Raw genomic sequence first — 24,412 nt, 5'->3', positions numbered from 1 at the left:
AGGTGTTTTTATGATCATATGGTACGCTGTATTGGGGGTACGTAATTGCTCTTGCAGATTATGGCAAGAAGGTGTCTCCAGTTTTCTACCAGGTTTGATATGGTTCATTTCGTATTTGTGCAGGTGCAGAAGCATTGCACCTTTAGTTTCAGGATTTCTCACAAAGGCAATTTGTATGTTATTGTTGAATCCGTGTGTTCATGTGGGGAAGGAGGGTTCAGGGCATCCTATTCTTCCGTCTTGCTGATGTCACCCTGTTACTTATTTTTCCTAAATTGGAAAAATGTGAATAAAATACTCATTTTGGAAACAAAATTATCTGACTTTAGTGGGTCTTTGAACTGGGTTTGAGAAGTACAGACAAACTCAACACTCTTATCTTAACATTAAAGTAGATATCTCAAGTCCCTTTTTAATACTTTTAGTATGGAATACTTTCTAGTCTGTTGGGATAATTAATTTCTTTTTCTATTTCTGCATATCAAATATTGCTTTAAAGATTCCCTTCAGCTATGTTACTTAGAGATTGAATAGGGAAATATTTTGTCTTTTGATTAACAGTTTTAGGCTAAAAATATTAGATAAGTATGCTTTTGGTTTGTATACCAGACAAACTTCATGTTAGATAATTCACGAATTTGTAGTCCATTCAAATGTTTATCTTCCAGTTTTCAGAGGGGTTTTTTGTTTGTTAGAATTCTTTCAAGTCATTTTATATTTTTATGAATTATTTTAGAAGAATACTTGTTAATCTCAGCTTTTATTTTTATTGTGAATGTGATTACCTATTGAGGGGCATATTCCTGTGGGTGTTTCTAATTCAGGATCAAATAATTATTTCTGCAGAGATATATATGTTACATACGTATTTTACACATAAGCACACACACATCTTGCATATATAGATAAGTATATGTGTATAAACATGAATCATGTTTATGTTTGTTATATACATTTATCTTGTATATTCCTGTTTATATACATATAAACATGTATATCCATATCTGTGCAGTAGTGTGTAAAGTACCTTGAATTCTTTTCAACTTAAAATACTCAGAGATCTTAAGGAATTATATTTCTTTAAATATTAAGATTTACTTGAATTTAAAATTTTTTATTTTGCTAACATTTGGAAATGTTTTAATGGTATTTGTTAAGAAATGATGTAGCATGGATATTGACTAGCATGCTGTGTTCTATTAATATATTTGCCTTTTGGGGTTTCAAAATTACACTATTATAAACCTTTTTGAAAGTACATTTTAGTATAGTATATATCTTTTTTCTTAGTTTTAATCAAAAGTAAAATGGTTGGGAAATATAATCACTTTTTTCCAGTTACTTATTATAGAAAGAATGAGTTAAGAAATGTGAATAAATTGAACAAGTTAATAAAATATTTATTAATAATCCACCTTATGGAGGATTTAAAAATAATTTTAATTATAAAGTAATGTATTTTAATATAGTTCAGAAATAAAAGTCCTGCTCCCTCTCCACTATCAGATACCTCAGATACATTCTTAGGGTAGCTACTGTTAACAATTTCTTAAATAGCTTCTCAGATATGTTCTGTGCATATACAAGTATATATGTATGAGTATGTATGTGAGTGTATGATGGAATTGTGCATACACATACACAATATCTACATATATTCTTTTAAAAAGCACTAATGCACTTTTATAGTATACTTTTATAAGGTACTGTATTTTATAAGGTATAATATGAATTAAATATATCCTCCATATACATTGAGAAAAGTGGGTAAATTGATGTGCACAATAAAAATGTCTTCTCTTTATGTTTATTTGAAGTTTTTTTCTGATTGTTCTAGTAGCATAGAAGTAAAGTTCCTTTAATGCAGTTTAATAACACATTATATTTTAAAACTTTATTTTTATGAAAACAAAATTTTTAATTTGTGTAAAAGATTTTACCCTTAATACATGTTCTTAATATTCATCATACTGAAAATAGTGAGCGATCTTTGGTTAGCAGGGTTATTGTGAATGTTGTATATGGGAAGGGCAGGCATTCTGTGACTTCAGTACTGTGATACCATGTTGTTTGAGGTGGGTCTTTTTCTAAGCAATGGGCATGTTCTACTTTTATTAAAATGATCATAGAAAATGACTTTAAAGCATGTAGTGACATAAAGTTGTATTTTTTAAGAAAATCCTCAAAACTGAGCTCATTGTGTGGTTTTACTAATTTTGGTTTTAGGCTTGTGTAGACATAAGAGCCAGTTCAGTGTTTTGGCAGCAAATGGAGTTTGTCGATAGCCTGCATGGCCTACCCAAGATGCCAGAATGGTCATCTACACACCCTTCTCATGGCAATCGAGTTGAACATCTGGATAGACTTATACCTCAGGTGAGCTGACACTGTAGCAGGCGGGACATTGTTTTTACTGTATCATTTATTTTTAATGCTGTCACTTCTGCCTGGTAAAAGAGAGTTCTAGCCTATTAACTATTTTGATTACTATAATTATGGATTATCAGTTGTCAAAGAGTTTGACTGAAAAGCAAAATTCTACTTGTCCACAAGTCTTGGAGAATAAATTGCTGTGTATGGTTCACTTTTCTTAATAATGAAGGTTTAACTCCTTTAGTATGAGAGTTGAATTTTAACTGAGTTGATGAAAGTTTAAAACTCAAGGCGTATTAAGTTTTTTAAACATGTTGATGATAATTTAATATTTCCTTGGTGATTTAAGCTTTTTGTTAAAAATATCCAGTTAATGAGCTGTACAAAAGTTTTGGGTCAAATGGATATTAATTGTAGTAGTGATGCTGGAATTTGTTTTTTTAGGAAAAAAAATCTTCATGTTAGTTTGTTTCTGGTTATTTATTTCTTTAAGCATTTTCTCTCTGGCTTTTCTTTTTTTGTAGAGTTCGTAAGTGGGTCACGCTGAGGTGGCTTTCTGCCAAGTAGTTTTCAGTATCCTCTGAAAATCTTTTGATTTGTTGACATCATTCAAAATGTTTTTATGGTTTCCATATCAGGACAAAATGGATGTTAGGCATCTCTGAGGCAGGTTACACGCCCTCTTCTGTCTCACTTGTGTTAAATTTGGTAGCTTGTGATGAAAGCAGAACATTTTTTAGCAATTTAAGAATTGGTACTGGGCCATGCACTAAAGCATAGCACAACAGATCCAGGTGTATTATAGAAGTATCTTTCTCATGCCTGTAATCCCAGCACTTTGGGAGGCTGAGGTGGGTGGATCACCTGAGGTCAGGAGTTCGAGACCAGCCTGGCCAACAGGGTGAAACTCCCTCTCTACTAAAAATACAAAAATTAGCCCGGTGTGGTGGCATGTGCTTGTAGTCCCAGCTACTTGGGAGACTGAGGCAGGAGAATCACTTGAACCCCGGAGGCGGAGGTTGCAGTGAGCCGAGATTGCTCCACTGTGCTCCAGTCTGGGCGATAGAGTGAGATTCTGTCTCAAAAAAAAAAGTTATCTTTCAGTATTACTTCAAATTCAGCCCAACAAATACTGAGTACCTCTTAAAAGAAAGAAATGATGCTAGATGTGGGGGATACAAAGAGGAATAAGACATGGTTCTTGATATTTACAGGATGCTGAGATACATAAAGAATGATTATTAATACAAGGATATGATTTATCATAACAAAAATAAACATATAGTGGTATGCAGTTTGAAGGAAGATGAATCTGCATCTGGTTTGGGATAAGAAACTAGTGCAAGATTTATTCATTCATTCATTTGATCAATATTTATTGATACTTATTGATAATCTATTCTGTATTCTATTGCTGGGGAATGAGCAAGGAACAAAACAGTCTGTTCTCTTGGAGTTAACATTCTAGTTAGGTAATGCAAATAAGAAACAAACATGTAGTATACCTAGCAATAATAAGCACTTTGGGAAAAAATAAAGCAGGTTAAAGGTATTAGAGAGGGGCGGGCAGCAGAGAAGCGGTACTAGTCTATGTTCTGTTGTCAAGGAAGGCCTCACTAATCAGAATCTGGAAGGAAGCATGGGAGCAAGTCCTCTAGCTGTCTGGAGGGAGAGAGAGCCTTTCAGGCTGAGGAAGCAGCTGATGCAGAGAACCTAAAGTGAATGTATATTTGATGTGTTCAGGGAATAGCAAGGAAGACATTGGGGCTGAATGGAGTAAGGGAGGGGAAGAACAGTTCAAGATGAGGTGAAGGGGGACCAGACCATGAAGGATCTTCTAAGCCATTTTAAGGACTTGTCTTTCACTTTAAGTGATAGGGGAAGCTAGTTGAGGATATTGAGCAGAGGAATGACTTGATTTGACTCATGTTTTATTGTGATCACTGGCATTATTATGTAGAGAGTAGACTAGTAGGCAGGGAGATTATTTAGGAGACTTGTAATCCTGGTAGGAGATGATGGTGGCTTGGACCAAGGTATCTGGTAGCAGAAAATGGAGGAGAGAATCAGTCAGATTCTAGATATATTTTGAAAGGAGTAATGACAGGATTTGTTGGTAGTTTAGGCATACTTTGTACCTTTTGTGAGTATTGAGGACAGCCAAGCATGACTTCTTAACACCTATTTTAGTTTGTTCAGGTTGCTATAACAAAATATCATAGATTGGGTGGCTTATAAACAACAGAAACTTACTTCTCACAGTTTGGAAGGCTGTGAAGTCTTAGATCCAATTTCCAACAGATTTGGTGTCTGGTGAGGGCCCACTTCCCAGCTCATAAACAGCCATCTTCTTGTAACCTCACATGGTAGAAGGGGCAAGGGAGTTCTCAATAGCTTCTTTTATAAGGGCGCTAACCCATTCATGAGGGCTCCACCCTTATGACAATCACCTCCCAAAGGCCCTTACCTCCTGATACCGTTACACTGGGAGTTGGAATTCCAACATACAGATTTTGGCGGGACACAAACATTCAGTTTATATCAGCACCTATCTTAACTAGATGTCATTTATATCCTTAATTTGAATAAAAAATATTTGAGAAAGAAGTAGCAGTGAAATTTACCTGATATAACATGTAGTAATTATTCCTCTTAAAAAGGCACTATAGGCATGGGACATTATGTATTTCATCAGTAACTGACTTGTACTGAGGATCACTGACTCTAAGGTCCTTCATGCTATCCAAGGCCCCCGGGACTTTATTGCACCTGGGAGGCCTGGGCCTGTCTCTAAAGCAATAATAACAGTATGATTTTCTCTTGGATTTTTTCTTTGTATTTTTGCTCAATGAAATTCTAAAAATATGTGGTTTGTTTAATTAGATAATAAATTCTGTTAGCCAACTTTTCGTGTGAAGACTTTCCTAAATTTTGAGTTGTCATTTCATCATCAAATTACTGAGCATCTTCAGAGAGGTAAAAACTGTGCTTTAGAGAAGTCTTTAAAATAATAATGAATTGATTACTGAGTAGGAAGAAAAATGGCTAGAGAAACAAATGTTATTTGGGAGCCAGTGATGACGACAAAGACATGACACATTGTTCTTCTAAAAATAAACTATCCTAGTTCAGAAACTTAATTTGAAAACCTCATATAATTTCTTATATTCCCCACCCCAAGTGATTAAATTCAATTTGAAAGTAATAAAACTCTATTGCAATATTGGGAATAACTCAGTGGTTGAAGTGAAACTGATAGTACAAGGGTATATTGTTAATTAGAATACACAGTCATAACTCAAAGATTGGAATTCCCTATTATCATAGTCTAATTTCTGTAATGAAAGAAGGCAGTTTCTCAGGCAGTGTATAGAATTATGTGAGTCGATATACTACTACTACATTTTATTTATTTATTTTTGAGACGGAGTCTTGCTCTGTCGCCCAGGCTGGAGTGCAGTGGCACGATCTCAGCTCACTGCAAGCTCCGCTTCCCACGTTCACACGTTCACGCCATTCTCCTGCCTCAGCCTCCGGAGTAGCTGGGACTACAGGCGCCTGCCACCTCACCCGGCTAGTTTTTTGTATTTTTTTAGTAGAGACGGGGTTTCACCGTGTTAGCCAGGATGGTCTCGATCTCCTGACCTCGTGATCCGCCCGCCTCGGCCTCCCAAAGTGCTGGGATTACAGGCTTGAGCCACCGCGCCCGGCCTTACTAATACTACATTTTAAAATTATATTTTATGTAGCATGCTCTAGTGAGTATGTTATGTTCTACCTAAGGCTCCTGTCCTTTGACATCTCTAGCAGTATGGTGAAGTGATGATCCCCTCAAAGGCAGTTGAGAATACAGCACTAGAGAGCACAGACAAGTCCAGGCCAGAGATGAAGATTTCAGAGTTTCAGAGTCATCTAAACAGAAGCGATAGTTGAAGCAATGAGAATGGATGAGTTCATGTAGGAAGTGATTAGAGAAAAAGATCAAAGTAACAGTATTACATATTTTCCACATTTAATGGATGGGAGGAAGACAGAGCCTGTGTTGGATCAGATTCATAGGAGGAGAACCAAGAAAGCAGGATTCTGTGGTTGTGTGATTAGAACACAAATTTTGACCATTGTGATTTTTAAACTTTAGCTTATTTAAGATTGCATATTTTTATTTCTTATTGGATCCCTTGCATATCGTCACAAAAATGTATTGTTTCTTACTATAAATGTATTGTTTCTTCTTATAAAACTACTAATCCTATTGGATCAGGGCCCCACCCTTCAGACCTCTTTAAACCTTAGTTACCTCCTTTTAGTCCTTATTTCCAAATATAGTTACACTGGAGGTTGGGACTTCAAACTATGAATTTTAGAGGAACACATGAGTCCTTAGCAGACAGTTATGTTTGAGCAGAGATGGGAGGGGTGCAGGAATAGCAGTGTAAAATGGGGTCATTCAGTAATCAAAGAAGTTTCATTGAGAAGCTGATACTTGAACACAGACTGGAAATAAGTGAAGGAGCCAGGCTTGTGGCTGTCTTGGGGAAGGGTACAAGGCCGTGGGGCAGGAGCAACAACAAGAAAACCAGTGTGGGTGGATGGGGTGAGCAAGGGAAGGAGGAGGGCGTGGGCCTTTGGCTTTTGTTCACAGAGACGGGACGCTAGTGGAGGGATTTGAGCAGAGGACTGGAGGAGTGACAAGGTCACTTATGTTTGAAAACAATGTGATCTACAACTCCTGCAAAGCAGTACCGTAATATAATTTTGGATCATTTTATCATAGTATATTGTTCAGAAAATAGATTAGTTCCTTTCTTGCTTTGTTTTTAAGTCAAGATAACACATCACATTAGAAAAAAAAGCAAATCTTTGCTTTTTAAAATGTGAATTTCAAGATAAATCATGTATAAATTGCCTAGTTAAATATGATCTTGTGATCCATTAGCATTTAAAAAGGATAAATACAGGTTTGTAGCAATTATTACTTGTAGTTAATAAGCTGATATGTTATAATTTTATTTACTTGAAATAATCAGTTAAACACATATTACACGTATTTTGGTTATCATAACAACTTGGGTGAAAAAATGAAGAGAGATGTATCAATTTGTTGATGTTTAATAGTATAACAGTTTTAAAATTATAGTTAGACTGTTCAGACTTTATGTATATTATAATTTGTCCTTGAAAGAGACACCTTATTTAACTTTTTTCTATAAAGATTGTTATAAAATATGAATAGATGTGAATATGAGAAATCTGCTTCAAAGATTTATTTTAAAACTGAAAATATTTAGACTGAATTTCTTATTCTCCACTTCACTTATGAACCCTGTTTCTCTCCACCATCCCCTCTTTGTTGGGTGAAGGGTATAGAGAATGATAGAACGTATAGGAAAAATATTTAATTTGAACTTACTCATTGTTTATGGTTATGTTTATAATCATAATTTGAATAGGATATATATTTGAATGTGTTTAGAGCTTTCAATTCTGGCTTTATTCAGAAGCTTTAAAAAATCTTTATCAAATTCACTTCATTCAATTTTTAGATACCAGAATCACTTGATGGCTACATTCATATTAATCTCCTTTTATTCTGAATCCTTTACACTTTCAGGAAGCCAGGGATTTGAACTCATGTAAATCATTCTTATACATTTATAATTGGACAAAGTAAATGAATAAATCATTAATATTATACATCTCATGAGCAGAAAATATGAGAGTGTTTAACATTGAAGTGAAATGTCGTTGGCCAGTGTGCACAAACACACACTGTTCACCTTACAGAATTTCATTTTGTCTGACATAAAGAGTGTTGAGGAAAAGGCAAATATCATAGCAGCTACTATAATTGAATTGGCCTGTGAATCATATAAAGCCAGGAAGCCTGACAGTAACATTGTCTAAACCCTTAAAAACAACATTATGGTGCATGCGATGTGTATCTACTTGAGGCTGAAATGAATGGGCTATTAGAAAAAATGCTTTTGAGGGGAAAGGGGAAAGGATTGATATTTTTAGAAAAACATGCTAAAAAATAAAGATGATTTTTTTCCCCCTTGAAATGTCTTGCTTTCTGTTTTCAAAGGAAGCTTTTAATCCAGTCATAAAGACTCTCTGGTATTAATTTTTTTCCATTTTTTTCTTTTTTTTTTAAACTTACTTTTATTTTTTGTGAATAAGTATTTGATGTTTTACTTGATATGTAATACCTGTCAGAATACTGATGTGTATTAGCAGTTGTTTCATAAATACTTTAGTTGTTACTGGGAAAATAAGTATAGCCAGTTTTTTTGTTTTTTTTTTAATACGAGTATTTATTTTTTATTTACTTTAATTTTTTAAATTATATATGTTTATGGAGTCCAGCGTGATGTTTCAATATCTGTATACATTGTGTAATGGTTAAATTCAACTAACATATTCATCACCTCACATATTTATTTTTTGTGGCAAGAATGTTTAAAATCTATTCTCTTAGCAATTTTCAAATATACAGTACATTTTTATTAACTGTAGTAACAGTGCTGTATAGCAAATCTCCCGAAGCTACTTTTCCTAACTGAAACTGTACTTTTTAGTATCTATCTATCTTATCTATCTATCTAGCTATCTAGCTAGCTAGCTAGCTATCTGGAGTCTGGCTTTGTTCCCCGGGCTAGAGTGCAGTGGTGCGATCGTAGCTCACTGCAGCTTTGAACTCTTGGGCTAAAGCAGTTCTCCCACTTCAACTCTCCAGAGTAGCTAGGACTATAGTAATGTGCCACAATGCCTGGCCTTTTTTTTTTTTTTTGTAGAGATGTGGCCTTGCTGTGTTGCCCAGGCTGGCAAAGCTTCATACTTTTTGACCAACACCTCCCCATTCCTACTCTCCAATCCCCAGCCTGTGGTAATCATTATTCTACTCACAATTTCTCTGAGTTGGACTTTTTTAGATTCCACATGTAATTGAGACCATATAGTATTTTTCTTTCTGTACCTGGCTCATTTCACTTAGCATAATGTCCTCCAGATTTATCCATACTGTTGCAAATGGTAGGATTTTAATCATGTTCATATTTAGGAGTAGTTGATTATCAAATGTTTTTATAGGTTTGTTTGAAAACCTTTCCTAATTATTTTATCATTCCAGAGGATAGTTGCCCTATGCCAAGGTGGTCTTAATTTTTAATTTTTTATGTTTATTTACTTTAAATTATTTACTTCAGTTATTTATACCTATTTACTTTAGAACACTTCAAAAACTAGTCAGACTCCAATTTCCATTGCAGTGTTTGTGGAAGGAAATTAAATGAATTAAACAATAATTTTTTTAAAAGGTGAAATCATGAATCATTCAAATATAAAATGAACACATCTCTGAGATTTTATTTAACTCATTAATGAGGGAAACTGTAATATGTTACAACTAGTTCAAAAGAGAATTCAAGAAACATACATATATAGACAATAAGGAATGCCGAAATGACTTAGAGATTTCCTTTGTAGAGTTTTTGTTCTGTTAATAAGTAGCCATGTAGGCATTATCCTTGTTGTATTTCTTTTCTGTCTTTTAAAGTAGTTACCTATTATTCTCACTATTTTCTGTTAAATCTATTGCATAGTGAGTCTTTGGATTAGAGTCATTGACACCTAACTCCTTAGGCCTTCTGAAAAGTATATGTTTGCTTTTAGAAATTAAGGGAGAGAGTTGGAAATAGAGGTGGTAATAAAGTGACGAGTTTCATTTTCCAGGAGAAATATTTAAGATTTAAACCTCTCATGAGCCATTTAGAACTAAAACATAGTTGTAAAATCAAGAGTGAAGTTATAGGAATGCAAAAATGGTAGAGAAGAATGGAAGACAATGGAAAAGGTTTTTTTTTTTAAGTTTTAGTTTTACTATTATTATAAATGTTTAAAACACATGTCAAGATAGAGAATAATTTGAATAGCTTAATGAGTCCCTATTTTTCACTCACTGATATTGAACAGTATAATCCTTTTGTACACTTGCTTCATCTGTCCCATCTCTCTGTTTTTCCCAGGAGTATTTTGATATAAAGCCCAGATATCAGGGCTTTATAGGGGAGGAAAAAATCATTTTCTGTCTGTGCTTCATAGTTCTTAGTTGAGATGAACCCCTGTAGTAAAAGACAGATTAAGAAGAGGTAAATGGAAGTTTATTAACAGGTATACTTCCTGTATACCTGGGAGATACCCACGGCATGAATAATTCTCCAAGAGGTGGCTTTGAGTTCAGGCATAAATGCCATCTTCAGCTGAAACAAAGACAGAAGGGTGTAGGGAAAGCCAGGTTGTAGAGAGGTGGTCAGGAAAAGCACAGTGAGCAAGGGTAAGGTTTGTTATGTAGATTGTACCTTCTTTGTTGATAAGAGTTTCCAGTGATTTAGAGTCATCCTTCTCTTCCTGGTACAGAGAGGGAGACACACTTAGAGATTTCCTGTATAGATACATTTTTCTGAGAAAAGGGTAACTTCTTCCTGTTTTCAGAACTTCCCCTATGTCTGCTATTTCCCAAAATAATTAGTAGAAAATAACTCTTACGCTCAAGAGGCATATTTGGGGTGGCATAGTCTGGTCTCCTGGAGTCATACTTTGGAATGATACGTCCTGCACTCCATCAACTTTAGTATGCATTTCAGAAAGTAGTATCATTTTCTTCCACAATCATAACATTATCATGCCTGAGGAAACTCATAGTGATTTCTTAAAATTAAATATTCTGTCTACATCAGATTTCTCTATCTCAACGGTTCTACAGTTGACCTGTTTAAATTAGGATACTTCATGATCCACACATTGCATTTGGTCCTTATGTCCCTAAAGTCCTTTTGACTTTAGAACAGTGCCCCCCTCCCTTTTGTTTTGTTTGTTTTAAAACTTGTCATTGAATTGTTGAGTATATATAATACCACATTGTAGATTCTGGGTTTACTTGATTGCTTCTTCATGGTATTTCTAACTTGTTTCTATGTATACCTGTAAATAGAAGTTAAATTTTGGGAATGGTATTTTATAGGTGATGCAACTATGCTTCAAAGTGCTTTGTGTTGGAAGTCTCTTAATACCTGGCTGCCCCACATTTGGTGATGCTGAAGGCCATCAGGGAGTTGGATGGTGATGGCCTGGTTCTTTGTTTGTAAAGGTGGTTTTCTTCCTTGTGGCCAGCAAGTGATTGTGGGGTGATAATTTAGCACCCCCCTGCAAATAATCAGTTTTCAAACAACCTGAGAAGTGTGCCTTCAGGAGAAATCTATGTAGAATCTATTTAGAACTCAGACCAGCCAAATTATGAATAAAAGATGTTGCAGACACTTTTCTCTTATTTAAGAATAGATTTAAGAGGTAGGTAAGAGAGACTTTTAAAAAATCAGAACGGTAAGTGTACAAGAGTTGGAAAAACAGAGTTGAAAGGAAAAATGAGGGTAATCTTATTTAAAAGAGTATTGAATATCTAAGTATCTTTAATAACTCTACAAGGACCCTCATGTAAACTAAATTCAGCAATAGCAACACAAAACAAAGCCTCTGAAATATTCATTGTTCCCCAGTGAGATAAGTTTTAAAGAGCAGAAATATGAAAAACAAAATCAAATCTCAGGTCAAACTTAAAAATGTTACTTTATGGGAGAGGACGGGCAAGGTGGCAAGAACATAGAAGCAATGCCACTTGAAGCTGGCATGATAAGGTTGATTTAGCTGCACTGAAAGTGACAGAAGCTGAAAGAACATCTTTACAAATGTAAGATAAATCCATTTCAGAAAATTGTTAAACTTGTGAATTCAGCAGAGAAGCTGTAAAACTTTCGGTGGAGGCTGTAAAGAGCAGAATTGATACCCCAGAGCAAAGACTCATTGATGCAGAAGATAGAGGAACATAGCACAACCAAATTAAAAAGCCCAAAGCAAAAAAAAAAAAAAAAATGTCTAAAAAAATGAAAGAATATTGAAAAGGCACCAGGAAATCCAAGCTGCATTTAACAGTGGGAAAGATACATTCGTTCGTTTGTACATGTCTTCATTTCTTTGATTGTGGTTTCTATATCACATTTTTTAATTTAGGTAACATTTCTTAAGATGGATTTTTAGGAGATTCCCAGAGTATCATCCATGAGAAGCCCTGAAATGACAATGCTTAGATATTTAAACTTATGAAGTATTTAATCTTCATTGCAAAGACAGGCTCTTATAAGCTACTTAGGTAAAAAGACAAAACTTAAAGACATAGAAGAGTAAGAATGACTTTGGACCTTGCTTTTCATAAGTATAAGGAAGATGTTTCTTTCCTTCTAAGTTCTTATACTTCTTGCTGTTGGAGGAAGTGTAAAAGTTTAGGAGAAAAGAAACAAAACAAACAAAAAACAGTGGAACTAATACACTTTGGTGTGATATCTAGAAAAACTAACTTTTTTTTTTTTTTTATGATAGAAGATCCTTAGTAAATGAAACACATAGAACAATATGTCAGTGAAGTGCTCGGTTGCAACAGTGCTGTTTCCAGAATCTACTAACCATCAGGAGTTAGATAAAATATACAGTTTTTTTTTTTTTTTTTTTTTTTTTTTGAGACGGAGTCTTGCTCTGCCGCCCGGGCTGGAGTGCAGTGGCCGGCTCTCAGCTCACTGCAAGCTCCGCCTCCCGGGTTCACGCCATTCTCCTGTCTCAGCCTCCCGAGTAGCTGGGACTACAGGCGCCCGCCTCGTCGCCCGGCTAGTTTTTTGTATTTTGTAGTAGAGACAGGGTTTCACCGTATTAGCCAGGATGGTCTCGATCTCCTGACCTCGTGATCCGCCCGTCTCGGCCTCCCAAAGTGCTGGGATTACAGGCTTGTGCCACCGTGCCCGGCCAGTTTTGTTTGTTTAAATATAATTGTAACTAGCTTGCACCCTGCCATTCTTAGAAAACCACGGATCAAGTAAGGAACTACCAAATGATTCAGCTGAATAGTATGAAAAATAAATTTTAAGTGGCATAAGAATTTTAAATCCTAAAAAAAGGAATGTATTTTCAAATACACATCTTTCATGAAAATATTGATTATAAAACTTGGACAAAAATATCTGTACATAATATAAAAATGTTATGTTCTCACTCATAAGTGGGAGCTAAGCTATGAGAATGCAGAGGCATAAGAATTATACAGTGGACTTTGGGGACTCAGGGGAAACAGTGAGAAGGGGGTGAGGGATAAAAGACTACACACTGGGGCTGGGCATGGTGGCTCACGCCTGTAATCCCAGCACTTTGGGAGGCCGAGGCAGGAGATCACCTGAGGTCTGGAGTTCAAGACCAGCCTGACCAACATGGAGAAACCCTGTCTCTACTAAAAATACAAAAATTAGCCAGGTGTGGTGGCGCATGACTGTAATCTCAGCTACTTGGGAGGCTGACGCGGGAGAATTGCTTGAACCCGGGAGGCAGAGGTTGCAGTGAGCTGATGTCGCGCCATTGCACTCTAGCGTGGGCTACAAGAGCGAAACTCTGTCTCAAAAAAAAAGACTACACATTGGGTACAATGTACACTGCTTGAGTGATGGGTGCACCAGAATCTCAGAAGTTACTATTTAAGAACTTACTCATGTAATCAAACACCACCTGTTCCCCAAAAACCTATTGGAAAGATAAATAAATAAATAAATAAAAAGTTATGGTTCCAATCATCAGAACATAGTATAGTAAAATTAATACAACAAAAATTAAAAGATGGATAACCACATGAAAATTAAAATTCTGCACATGTAAAGCAAGAGAGAAATCTATGATGATAAGAGGATGCCTTAAAATCAATGAACTTTATAATGTAGTTATATTTTCATGAGTGTTTACTAAATCTGTATTTAAAGAAAATTTTATCAGTTTAAATTTCTATATTAGAAAAAGAGAAAAGAAATATAGAACTATAAGTGTCTCAAATAGGGTAAATATAGTTAATAAAATTAAGCAGAAGTAAGCAAAATGACAGTTCTTTGGGAAATTTAGTCAAAGTCATAATCATTAGATTAGTTAGACGAAGAGTAAAATGTAAATAGGATCAGGAGAAGAGGTATGGTAACATGCAAGAAAACCAAAATATTTGAGAGAATGTTATTTTTAGTTAGATGATGTTAATTATTAGCTCGAATCAAAATCAGAAGTAATTAAAGTGTATGTGTGTTGAGGGGGGAGGGGAATTGCCAGAGTGGTTGCAGCTAGGAGTAGAAATTATAGCTAGAATGAAGCTTCTCAAATTAATTTTAGAAAGAAGTAAGGTATAAATAAATCAAATTTTAAAAACTATATTAGAACCCATAGAGTCATAATAAATTAGCAAAGAAAAGGACTCCAAGCCCTGATGGGATTTAATTTGGAGAATTTTTTCAAAAATTCAGAGAACAATTGCCTAGTTACTAATTAGTTCTACCTTCAAAGTATAGAAAGGTATGTTATTAAGTTTCTGATTCATTTATGAGCATAAATGATTTTGTTTTGACAATTTGATAAAAACAATAACTTTAAAAGAATTTATGGGCTGGGGTCATTAATTGACAATATGATATTACATTATAGTAATTATTTACTATGAGCAAGTTAATTATCCTCAGATGCATGAGCAGCATCATAAAAGAAAAGCTATTAAAACAGAAGAGGAAATTTAAGACTCATCTTCAATTCCTCTTTCCTTCACTTCCGTATCCTATTCATGAAAAAATCTTCTTGACTGCCTCAACAAGTACATTAAGAATCCATGCCCTTCTCAACTTCACCACTGCTCCTTTCCCAGTAAAAGTCACCATCTCCTCCCACGTTACCCAGTCATTTCCTGTTGCCACTTTTCACCTCATGATGTCACGTTTCACCTCAACTCCTAACAACCTATTTTCAGTATGTAGCCAGAGTGATCACTGTAATGTCCTTTCCTTGGTTAAAACCCTCTAGTGACCTCTCATCTTATTCCATAACTTAGAATAAAAATCCAGACTCTTCCTACGTCTTCCAGTCACATAATTTGGCCACTGCCTACCTCACCAACTTCACCACATGCCCCTTTTCTTAGGCTTTCCTTGGTCTAGGAAACATACAAGACCAATGTATGTTCCCCATCAAGCTAGTGTCCTCCTTACAGCTCCTCTACTTGCTGATTTCTCTGTCTGAAACATTCTTCCCTCAGTTCTTTAGGCAAATGTCACTGTCCTGGGGGGGCTTTCTCTGATCTCACAATCTCAAATTGCCTCCCTTCCATGTACTCATTGTCCGTCCAACACACCTCACTCTTTAGTTTCTTCATGTACGTAACTAAAATTACCTTATTTGTTTATTGTCTTTTACCCTAGAGTGTAAGGCCTGTGTACACTGCTATATCCATAGTACCTATGACAAGTTGAGATGCTTAGTGAATATTTGTTTGTTGTTTTTTTTTTTTTGAGACGGAGTCTTGCTCTGTCGCCCAGGCTGGAGTGCAGTGGCGCGATCTCCACTCACTGCAAGCTCTGCCTCCCGGGTTCATGCCATTCTCCCGCCTCAGCCTCCCAAGTAGCTGGGACTACAGGCGCCCGCCACCACACCCAGCTAATTTTTTGTATTTTTAGTAGAGACGGGGTTTCACCGTGTTAGCCAGGATGGTCTCGATCTGCTGACCTCGTGATCCACCCACCTCGGCCTCCCAAAGTGCTGGAATTACAGGCGTGAGCCACCACGCCCGGCTGTGAATATTTGTTAAATTATTGCATGATGTGTGATAATAGGCAAGACAAGCAATGTAATAGTGGGTGAAAGATAGAAAAATTGGCAGTAGAATTGAACAGTACTTCCACTCCCTTATAGAAATTTAACATGTAGGAAATTAATAGGTGGTAACGGGAGAAAGATGGTCACAGGAAATAGTCATATAAAGATAACAGTGGTCTTAGGGGTCTTGGGTTTTAATTCTGACTCAGCCATATAACTTGGAGAAAGTTACCTAATCCAACCTTTAGTTTTCTTCATATGTGAAATCAGGATAGCAATATCTCCTGGATGTTGGATGTACATACTTGTGCATTTCTGTAGGTAAGGTCCTGCTGCCTTCTCTCCCTTGTCCCTCTTTCTTTGGCATAGACACTTTAATGATAAGTGTTTTATGCCAGGCCCAAGATTTCAAAAGTGGTTCAAATTCCAATGTCAATTTAGATGTGTAAAATACCTCACACAGTGAAAGGTACATAGAAAGTGGACAGTAGATGTTAGTTTCTTTCACTTGTAGTCTTTAGGCTGGCTAATTCTGTATTTCACTTCAAATCTTCCTCAGGAGTCTCAGAACCATATATTCTTGCTATTAGAATACATTCCTGCTTTTTCTTAAACCATAAACTCCTAAGAGTATTTTCTCTATGACATTTATCATAATGATTTATTCATAGCTGGTGTTCTATAAATGTTTGTTTAAAATTTAGCATGCGTTTGTTAAGTGCCTATTATGTTCAATGCATGGAGTTAAACACAAAACAAAGTAAAGGAAGTGGAAAGACATATTCTAGCTATATGGTAGGAAAATTTTGCTCATTTTTGAAGAGAGGAAGGTATGTTTAATAAGATAGATTAGAATTTATAAAAATAAAAAGACATTGGCACCCTGAAATGTATAAAATGAATGTGGAAAGGAAAGGAAAAAAGAAAAAATAAGTTACCAAGGCATCCGATAAAATCTTACTATGCAAAATAGATGAAGATTTGATAGAAATATGTATGGTCATAACACGATTCTGCTTGATAGATAGTTGGAGAGGAGAAGCAGTTCACACATGAAGGAGTGGTGATAGAAAACCTGTATGAAGAATATATAGTATTTCTAGCAATTAAAGAAACCTAGCTCAGACATCTCCAAAGTACGTTTATTCAGTAAAAATTTACTCAAAAAACATCATGTGGTGCAAAAAAGCATGAGCACAAAAAGCATGTAGGGCAAAAGCAGTAAAAACAAATCAGGTTTTAAACCCAGCTTTTTTACTTTCAGGCCAACTTTTTTTTTTTTTTTTTTTTAAATAATAGACTCTGTTTTATTTTTAGACTCTAAAGCCTCAACTTTTAGGTTGAGTAGAAGGTATAGAGATTTCCCTTATATATCTGCCCCCCGCATACTCACAGCCTCCCATACCATCAAAATCCCATGCCAGATTGATAATATTAGTTACAATTGATGAACCTATGTTGACCCATCATTATCACCCAAAGTCCATTAGGATTCACTCTTGGTGCTGTACATTCAGTGCATTTTGATAAATGTATAATGACATGTATCCACCATTATAGCATCATGCAGAGTAGTTTCACTCTCATAAAAATACACTCTGTGCCTACTCATTCCTCCCTCCCTCTAGCCCCTGGCAACCACTAATCTTTTTATTGTCTCCATAGTTGTGCCTTTTCCAGAATATCATATAGTTGGAATCATGTAGCCTTTTCAGATTAGCTTTTTTTCTCTCAGCAATATGCATTTAAGGTTCCTCATATCTTTTCATGGCTTGATAGCTCATTTCGTCTTAGATCTGAATAATATTCTTTTGTCTGGATATCCCACAGTTTATCCATTCACCTGTCGAAGGACATCTTGGTTATTTCGAAGTTTTAGCAAATAAAGCTCTTAAAAACATTGATCAAGCCAGCTTTTTGTCCTTGCCTGGCGTTTAACTTCTCTGAGACTCAGTTTCCTCATCTGTAAAATTGAGCTGATCTTTTCTAAAGATTCTGAGATTTGAAATTCTGTCGTTATCTACATACAAGTCATGAAATCTTATGTGAATAACTGTGAATAACTCAAGTATGCCTGTATTGCTGGTGACATTAAAGGTTGATAAAGCCTTTCTGGTAGAACACAGTTTGGTCCTCTATAACAAAAATTATAATCCACCTGCACTTACTCTTTGATCAGATCATTCTGTTTTGGTTGTTAGACTTCACATAACTCCAAATGGAGGTGAGAAAATAAGATTTTTTTAAAGAAAGATGTTGATAGCAGGGTAATTTATAAAAGCCAAATAGACACAACCATGGGGACAATTCTAATGCCCAGTAATGGAGAAATGCAGAGTAACTTACATCAGGGCAGGGGCCGCGGCTATTCTGACTGATGTGTACCTAGCACTTTACTCACTGTGGTGTTCTAAATATTTATTGTATTAAAAAGACTGAATAAGAGAATTTAAGAAGAATAGAAGAGTTTTTACTGAATACACAGAGATCACAGGGGATGGCATCCTATTCCTCTCTTTGTTGCTTTGCATCTCTCATTGCCACACTCAGCTGTGCCAGCTGTTACCTGCTGGAGTCTGTACTCTCCCCCTTTACTGATCCCAGTGCAGTGCTTAGACATAGGCACTACACTGATATAGCAGCCACGACAGGTAAACTCACTTGGGAAAGAAAATTAACATGATTGTAAAGGAGCTAATGCAAGAGTGACTGTATGTCCCAGTTTTGCGGAGACAGTCTTGGCTCATGCCTGATGTCTCAGTGCAAATCTCACTAGCATCTCCTTTCATTCTTAAAGGTATCCCCGTTTGGACAGTAGGTCACCATTTAGCTGAGGGTCTGATTTTCTGTTTACTTAAGTGCTGTACGTGCTATAGTTGGGAAACATTTTCTTTTTATGTCAATTCAGTTTACTTAAACATTTCCTTAACACTCAGTAGATATAAGGAACATCTTAAATCTGCTGTGAAATACAAAGAAAAATAAGACAAGGCCAATGCCACTGAAGAATTTCATATTAAGTAATGCTTTTTCAAACTCTCTAGCTTACCTTAATGGTAACTCATAGCCTCATGAGAGCTAGAAGTGCTCCTAGACCCAAGCTTCTGCCCTGACCCCATTCACTTAGAGGACGTCTATCTGGCTCGTCTCTGACTACAAGTCCCCCTCTCCTGTGGGACTCAATGAAATGTTTGCATACAAGAACCTGTGCCCCTACCACACCCAACTCAGGGTATCTGGGATAATGGAATTCCTTGCCCAAACATGTTTGAGCTTGCTTTCAGGGCCCATGTGGACCTCTTCCTTGAACACATGCACACAAGGCCCTTTACAGTGCCGGATAAGCTAGGACTGGGAGAGGGGCAGGCTAGTGTCAACAGCTACACAGTAAGCTCCCTACAGTCTTACGTGTTCTGAAATTCAAGAATTCTAATTTTGTACCTGGACTTCCAGGTAATTTCGAATGTGTATTTCTCAAAGTAGAAGAATAGAACAGATTTTATGTAGTAATGTATTAGCTTGACTTACTGCTTTTAGGGGTTTAGAAACATGGTATCTGGGCCTCCATTTTCATTCTTGCCATGGACATTAGAGGCAGGCTGTTTAGAGTAAAACTTAAAATCCTTAGCATGACCTTAGCGTGAGGTCCTACATAATCTGCTCCTTTCCTCCACCCTGCTCCACTTAGCTGTACCTGCTTCTTCACTGTTCCAAAACACCCCAGGCACACTCCCATCTCCATTGTACTCGCAGCTCCCTCTTGGAATGGTTTTTCTCTAGGTTGCCACATTGTCTCTTTCCTCATGTCCTTCAGGTCTGTCCCCCTCTTGACCCCCCAAATCATTATCTTACCAGTGAGGCCTTGCCTGGATAGTCTTTCTAAGATTTTACCAGTCCCCCAAACATTGTCTCCTTTACTGCCTTATTTACTTCCCTTAAGACACATCAGTATCAGAAAGCCAGAAGTAGTAAAAAACTAAATTAACTTTTTCTCCTAAATGTCTTTCTTTTAAAACTCCTTAAATATTGAGACTATTTTTCCTTAAAAATTATTTTACTTCTTATATCTTAAAATTATCCATATACCCACTTTGAAGAGTTAAATAGTTCTAAGGCTAGTTACTTAAATCGGCAGCCAGTCCTCCGACTCTGCCATCCGTTTCAGGGATAACTATGTCCAGTTCTATTGGATGATTTGTTTAGTATTTCCCATTGTGTCTAAATAACATGCTTATGTTGCTACGTTCTAACTTCAATTTTGGGCCTTACGTAAATTTTCCACTGTACAGGATGAGACGTAAGCCCTCTCTTTCCAGTGTCACACCCTGTGCATGCACACACCCATGCAGCTCTCCCCTTCTCAGTATGATGAAATTGTACTTTTTGGTTTCATCAAGATTTGGTATTTTCAACTGTAAGCACTAGTCCTAGCTGAGCCCCATAGTACACCGTGATTACTTTTCCTTCCTTTGCAATGTTTTATTCTCATGCTGCTACTAAAACATACCTGAGACTGGGGAATTTATAAAGGAAAGAGGTTTAATTGATTCACAGTTGCACATGGCTGGGGTGGGGGAGGGGGGGTTGCTCGCAATCATGGTGGAAGGCAAATGAGGAGAAGAGTCATATCTTATATGGCAGCAGGCAAGAAGGCGTGTGCAGGAGAACTGCCCTTTATAAAACCATCAGATCTTGTGAGACTTAATCACTATCATGAAAACAGCATGGGAAAGACCTGCTCCCGTGATTCAGTTACCTCCCGTGACATGTGGGAATTATGGGAACTGCAATTCAAGATGAGATTTGGGTGGAGATATATCCAAACTGTATCACTAGGTTATTATCAGTTTTACCCAACACTGTATCAGTTATATATATCTTTTTTCAGTATATTCAGTCATCTATATTCTGCAGTTTTCTTTTTCTTGAAAAAAACCTCTCATAGAGTCTTTTAAAATCTGAATGATTGTTCTCAGGTTGGCTAGAGTTTAACTGAAACCATAGAGGTATCTCTAAGATTTGTTTACCCTCAAAACAGCATTTGAGCAGTGGTTACAGATTATTAATACTATTGTTGTTGTTGTTTTTAAAATAATACTATTTGACCAAATCATGAAAACAACTGTTCACTGTGGATTTATCAGTGGTTCCCTTTTATGTGTCATAATCAAGATACCTTTTATTAAAAAAATACAGAATGCATTCTTTATTTGTCTTACATGGAACATATTACGGATTACTGAAACAATCTGAATACACTGATGTATATATAGTATTTTTTTATCTTATTATGTCTTTATAGGCTCTCAAAATTAGAGAGATGTGTAATTGCCCACCACTGTCTAAACCAGACCCTCGATTACTATTCAAACTCAGCATGGAGCATTTTCTTGAAGAATCAGAGAAAGAAGACCTAAATATCACAAAGAAACAGAAAATGGATACTCTTCCTGTTCAAAAACAGGAGCAAATACCATTAACATACGTAATTGAGAAAAGAACTGGCAGTTGAATTAAAATTTATGAGACACAAGTTATATGAAGAATGTTGCAGTCCTTATCATTTTATGTTACTTTTTAAAAAATGATGTTTGAAGTGAAAAAGAAAGGATAGTCAGGGTCAAATCATGTATATTACAGATATTATCTAAATTCTTCTAGAATTTATTTTTCATGAAATATTGATATATTTTAATCTATGTTAAAATATCTTGAATGAGGAAAATGTCACAGAATAAATTTATATTACACATTTTACTCTGTCTTCTCCTTGCTTTTGATTTAGAAGGCAGACCCCTAGTGGATGAGAAATGAGCACATACAGTAGTTTTTATTGTAGAGAAGGTTTCAACTGAGCCTAAACTGGATTTCTAAGTCTGGGTGGTTATGATGAAGTAGGAAACAGTCTGAAGCTATCTTTTTGCAGGAAATAGTTTGCACCGGGGTGGGATTATGTGGAAAAGGGGGCCTCAGGATAGAGAATGTCCTTGTCTTCATCTGTGGATGACTGGAGAAAATGCTACTGGCAGAAGCCATTTTCATAGGGAGGCAAAAGAAGTACAGTTTGCAGTTCAGATGACAAAGCAAGAAACAGAACTGGGAAGAGGGCATTTCCACAGAGACACAGCATGTTCCTGGTGCACTGACGTCTTAACAAGGTTGTGTCATTTGATTGCTCCATGAGATTACCATTTGGGAATCTCTGGGGTTCCCAGAGAAGAAAAAGAGGCAAAGGCAAGGCACTGTCCCATCAAAAGAGGCTGAGGCAAGGCACCGTCCCCAAGTTGACCTTCCTGAGCCGCGGATATCAACAAGGGGACTGGAGGAAAACGACAAGAGAAGCAGCCCAAGACACACCCCCAGTGGTGCCCAGAAATTGCTGCATTATATAAATGTGGAAATACGAGTTATTTAATATTTGTATTCCCAAACTAGTGAAGTCTAGTTATGCTTAGGTTATATTTCTAAGAAGGACATTTTTCTTGAAATACATTATATTAAATAAATATTTTCTTAGAGAATTAAAGAGGAAAGGGTCTACTTTGTATTGTGTACCTGCTATGAACGGGGCCCTGTATTTATCTTTGTTCCATAACCCTACTAGTTTTTATTATTCTCACTTTACAATGACAAATAGGCTTGGAGAAGTTACATAATATACCCAATGTCTCTCACCTAGATAGAACAAAGCTGAATCTATCTGACTACAAATCTGTCCATTTTTTCACAACTCTCAGATATCTAAGACTAAGCTATCTTTTTTTCTTTTTTTCTTTTTCTTTTTTTGAGACAGAGTCTCGCTCTGTCGCCCAGGCTAGAGTGCAGTGGCCGGATCTCAGCTCACTGCAAGCTCCGCCTCCCGGGTTTACGCCATTCTCCTGCCTCAGCCTCCCTAAGACTAAGCTATCAAGACAAGGAACAAACTATTCTCAGTTGTTCATTAGCTTCCCCACATATGGCTTCAATATAAGTAAAAATCTCATAATTATGAAATCAGGGACCACTTGTGTTTTCTGCAGGTTGATTTTATAGGTTCTCTCTCAGACCCTTCTATCAAAATTGACATGAAAAGCTGAAGATGAGGCAATATAGGAGAGTAGAACCTCTCCCCCTGCCTGTGAAAGCCTGTGAAATCTCATTTGGGATGTGTCCTGACACTATTAAATCTTCTTAGACAAAATATCTAGTTGTTAAGAAGACAAGTTCAGCGGCTGTTTATGTTTCTTATGGCTTATTATACATTACTTGTAAGGAATTTCCTGATCTGCACATAAGACAACATTGGTCATGAAGAGATTCACATTAACTATTCTACATATAATCATTTTTTACATGCCTTGTGTTTGGAGTATTGTAAAAGGCACTCGGTAACATATAAAGACACTTGGAGAATGTCACCTGAAGGTAAACAGTAAAACACAGCATTAGATTTTCCTGCAGATTTCCTAAGAAAACAATGTAGCAAAGACCTGTGCTTTCTTCCATCCCATTGTCACTTCTAATAGTGTTGTTCAGACTTGCTAGAAACATATATAAGTTGACACCATGTCAGAAAGAGCAGAGATAATATCTTTATAGTATATGAAAAAGACTTTTAACCAGTGGAATCAAATGTAAAAGGAATGTTACAGTTCAGCTCAATGTTTTAGAAGAAATTAAATAGCAGTTGAAATACAAGATGTGTGTGTGTGTGTATATATATATATATTTAATTTTATATGGAAATAAGCTCTATGTTCTACACTTAGTTGCAGAACTACTTTGTTCCTGTCAATACTTTTCATGTGCCTATAGGATTTAGATGACAGGCTGGTTAACTTAGTTGTTAGGGGCATGATGCTAATAAATCCAAGATACAAACTCAACCTGATCTTTTCTATAATTCAGATAGTGTGAGACTATCCTCTAAAACTGAAGGACAGCATATATATTTACTGCTATATACTTATAATGCTTTGTACATTATAGGCATTCAACTAACATTTTATTGACACTGTACAATAATCATCTTCAAAGGATTGAAAAAAAGGAGAAACAATCATACTCTGTAAAATCTCTGCTTCTGTAGTTGTGGAACCTTGTGCAAGTCACATAAACTCTCCAACCTTCATTTCTTAATTGTAAAATGGGGACAAAAAAAGTCCTCCTAGCTTGACCAATGACCAAGTGAAATGATATACTTAAAGCATTTAACACCAAGTTAAGAGCTGCAAATGTAATACAAATTGTTACCATATACTGAATGCATACTTTGTACTATTAATCCATTTTCACACTGCTATAAAGACATACCGGAGACTGGGTAATTTATAAAGAAAAGGGATTTAATTGACTC

At 36.1% G+C, this 24,412-nt stretch overlaps 1 protein-coding gene across 6 annotated transcripts in view; it reads left to right on the top strand.

The window, feature by feature from the left end:
* OMA1 (OMA1 zinc metallopeptidase) overlaps window positions 1–21,834 on the top strand; it is a 69,491-nt gene extending 47,657 nt beyond the window's left edge. For all 6 annotated transcript variants that reach the window (XM_033225049.1, XM_033225051.1, XM_033225048.1 and 3 more), the window contains 2 exons: window positions 2,227–2,376; window positions 21,380–21,834. In XM_033225049.1, the coding sequence (XP_033080940.1) occupies window positions 2,227–2,376; window positions 21,380–21,589 (360 nt within the window). In that variant the 3' untranslated portion in view covers window positions 21,590–21,834. The remainder of the gene's footprint in view (window positions 1–2,226; window positions 2,377–21,379) is intronic.
* Window positions 21,835–24,412: the final 2,578 nt, after the last annotated feature.

This window comes from Trachypithecus francoisi, unplaced genomic scaffold (assembly GCF_009764315.1).
Source record: "Trachypithecus francoisi isolate TF-2019V2 unplaced genomic scaffold, Tfra_2.0 Lachesis_group12, whole genome shotgun sequence".
In the NCBI taxonomy this organism is placed as follows: Eukaryota; Metazoa; Chordata; class Mammalia; order Primates; family Cercopithecidae; genus Trachypithecus; species Trachypithecus francoisi.
Note: the sequence above shows the minus strand (reverse complement) of the source record. Positions and strands in the feature narration are given on the sequence as shown.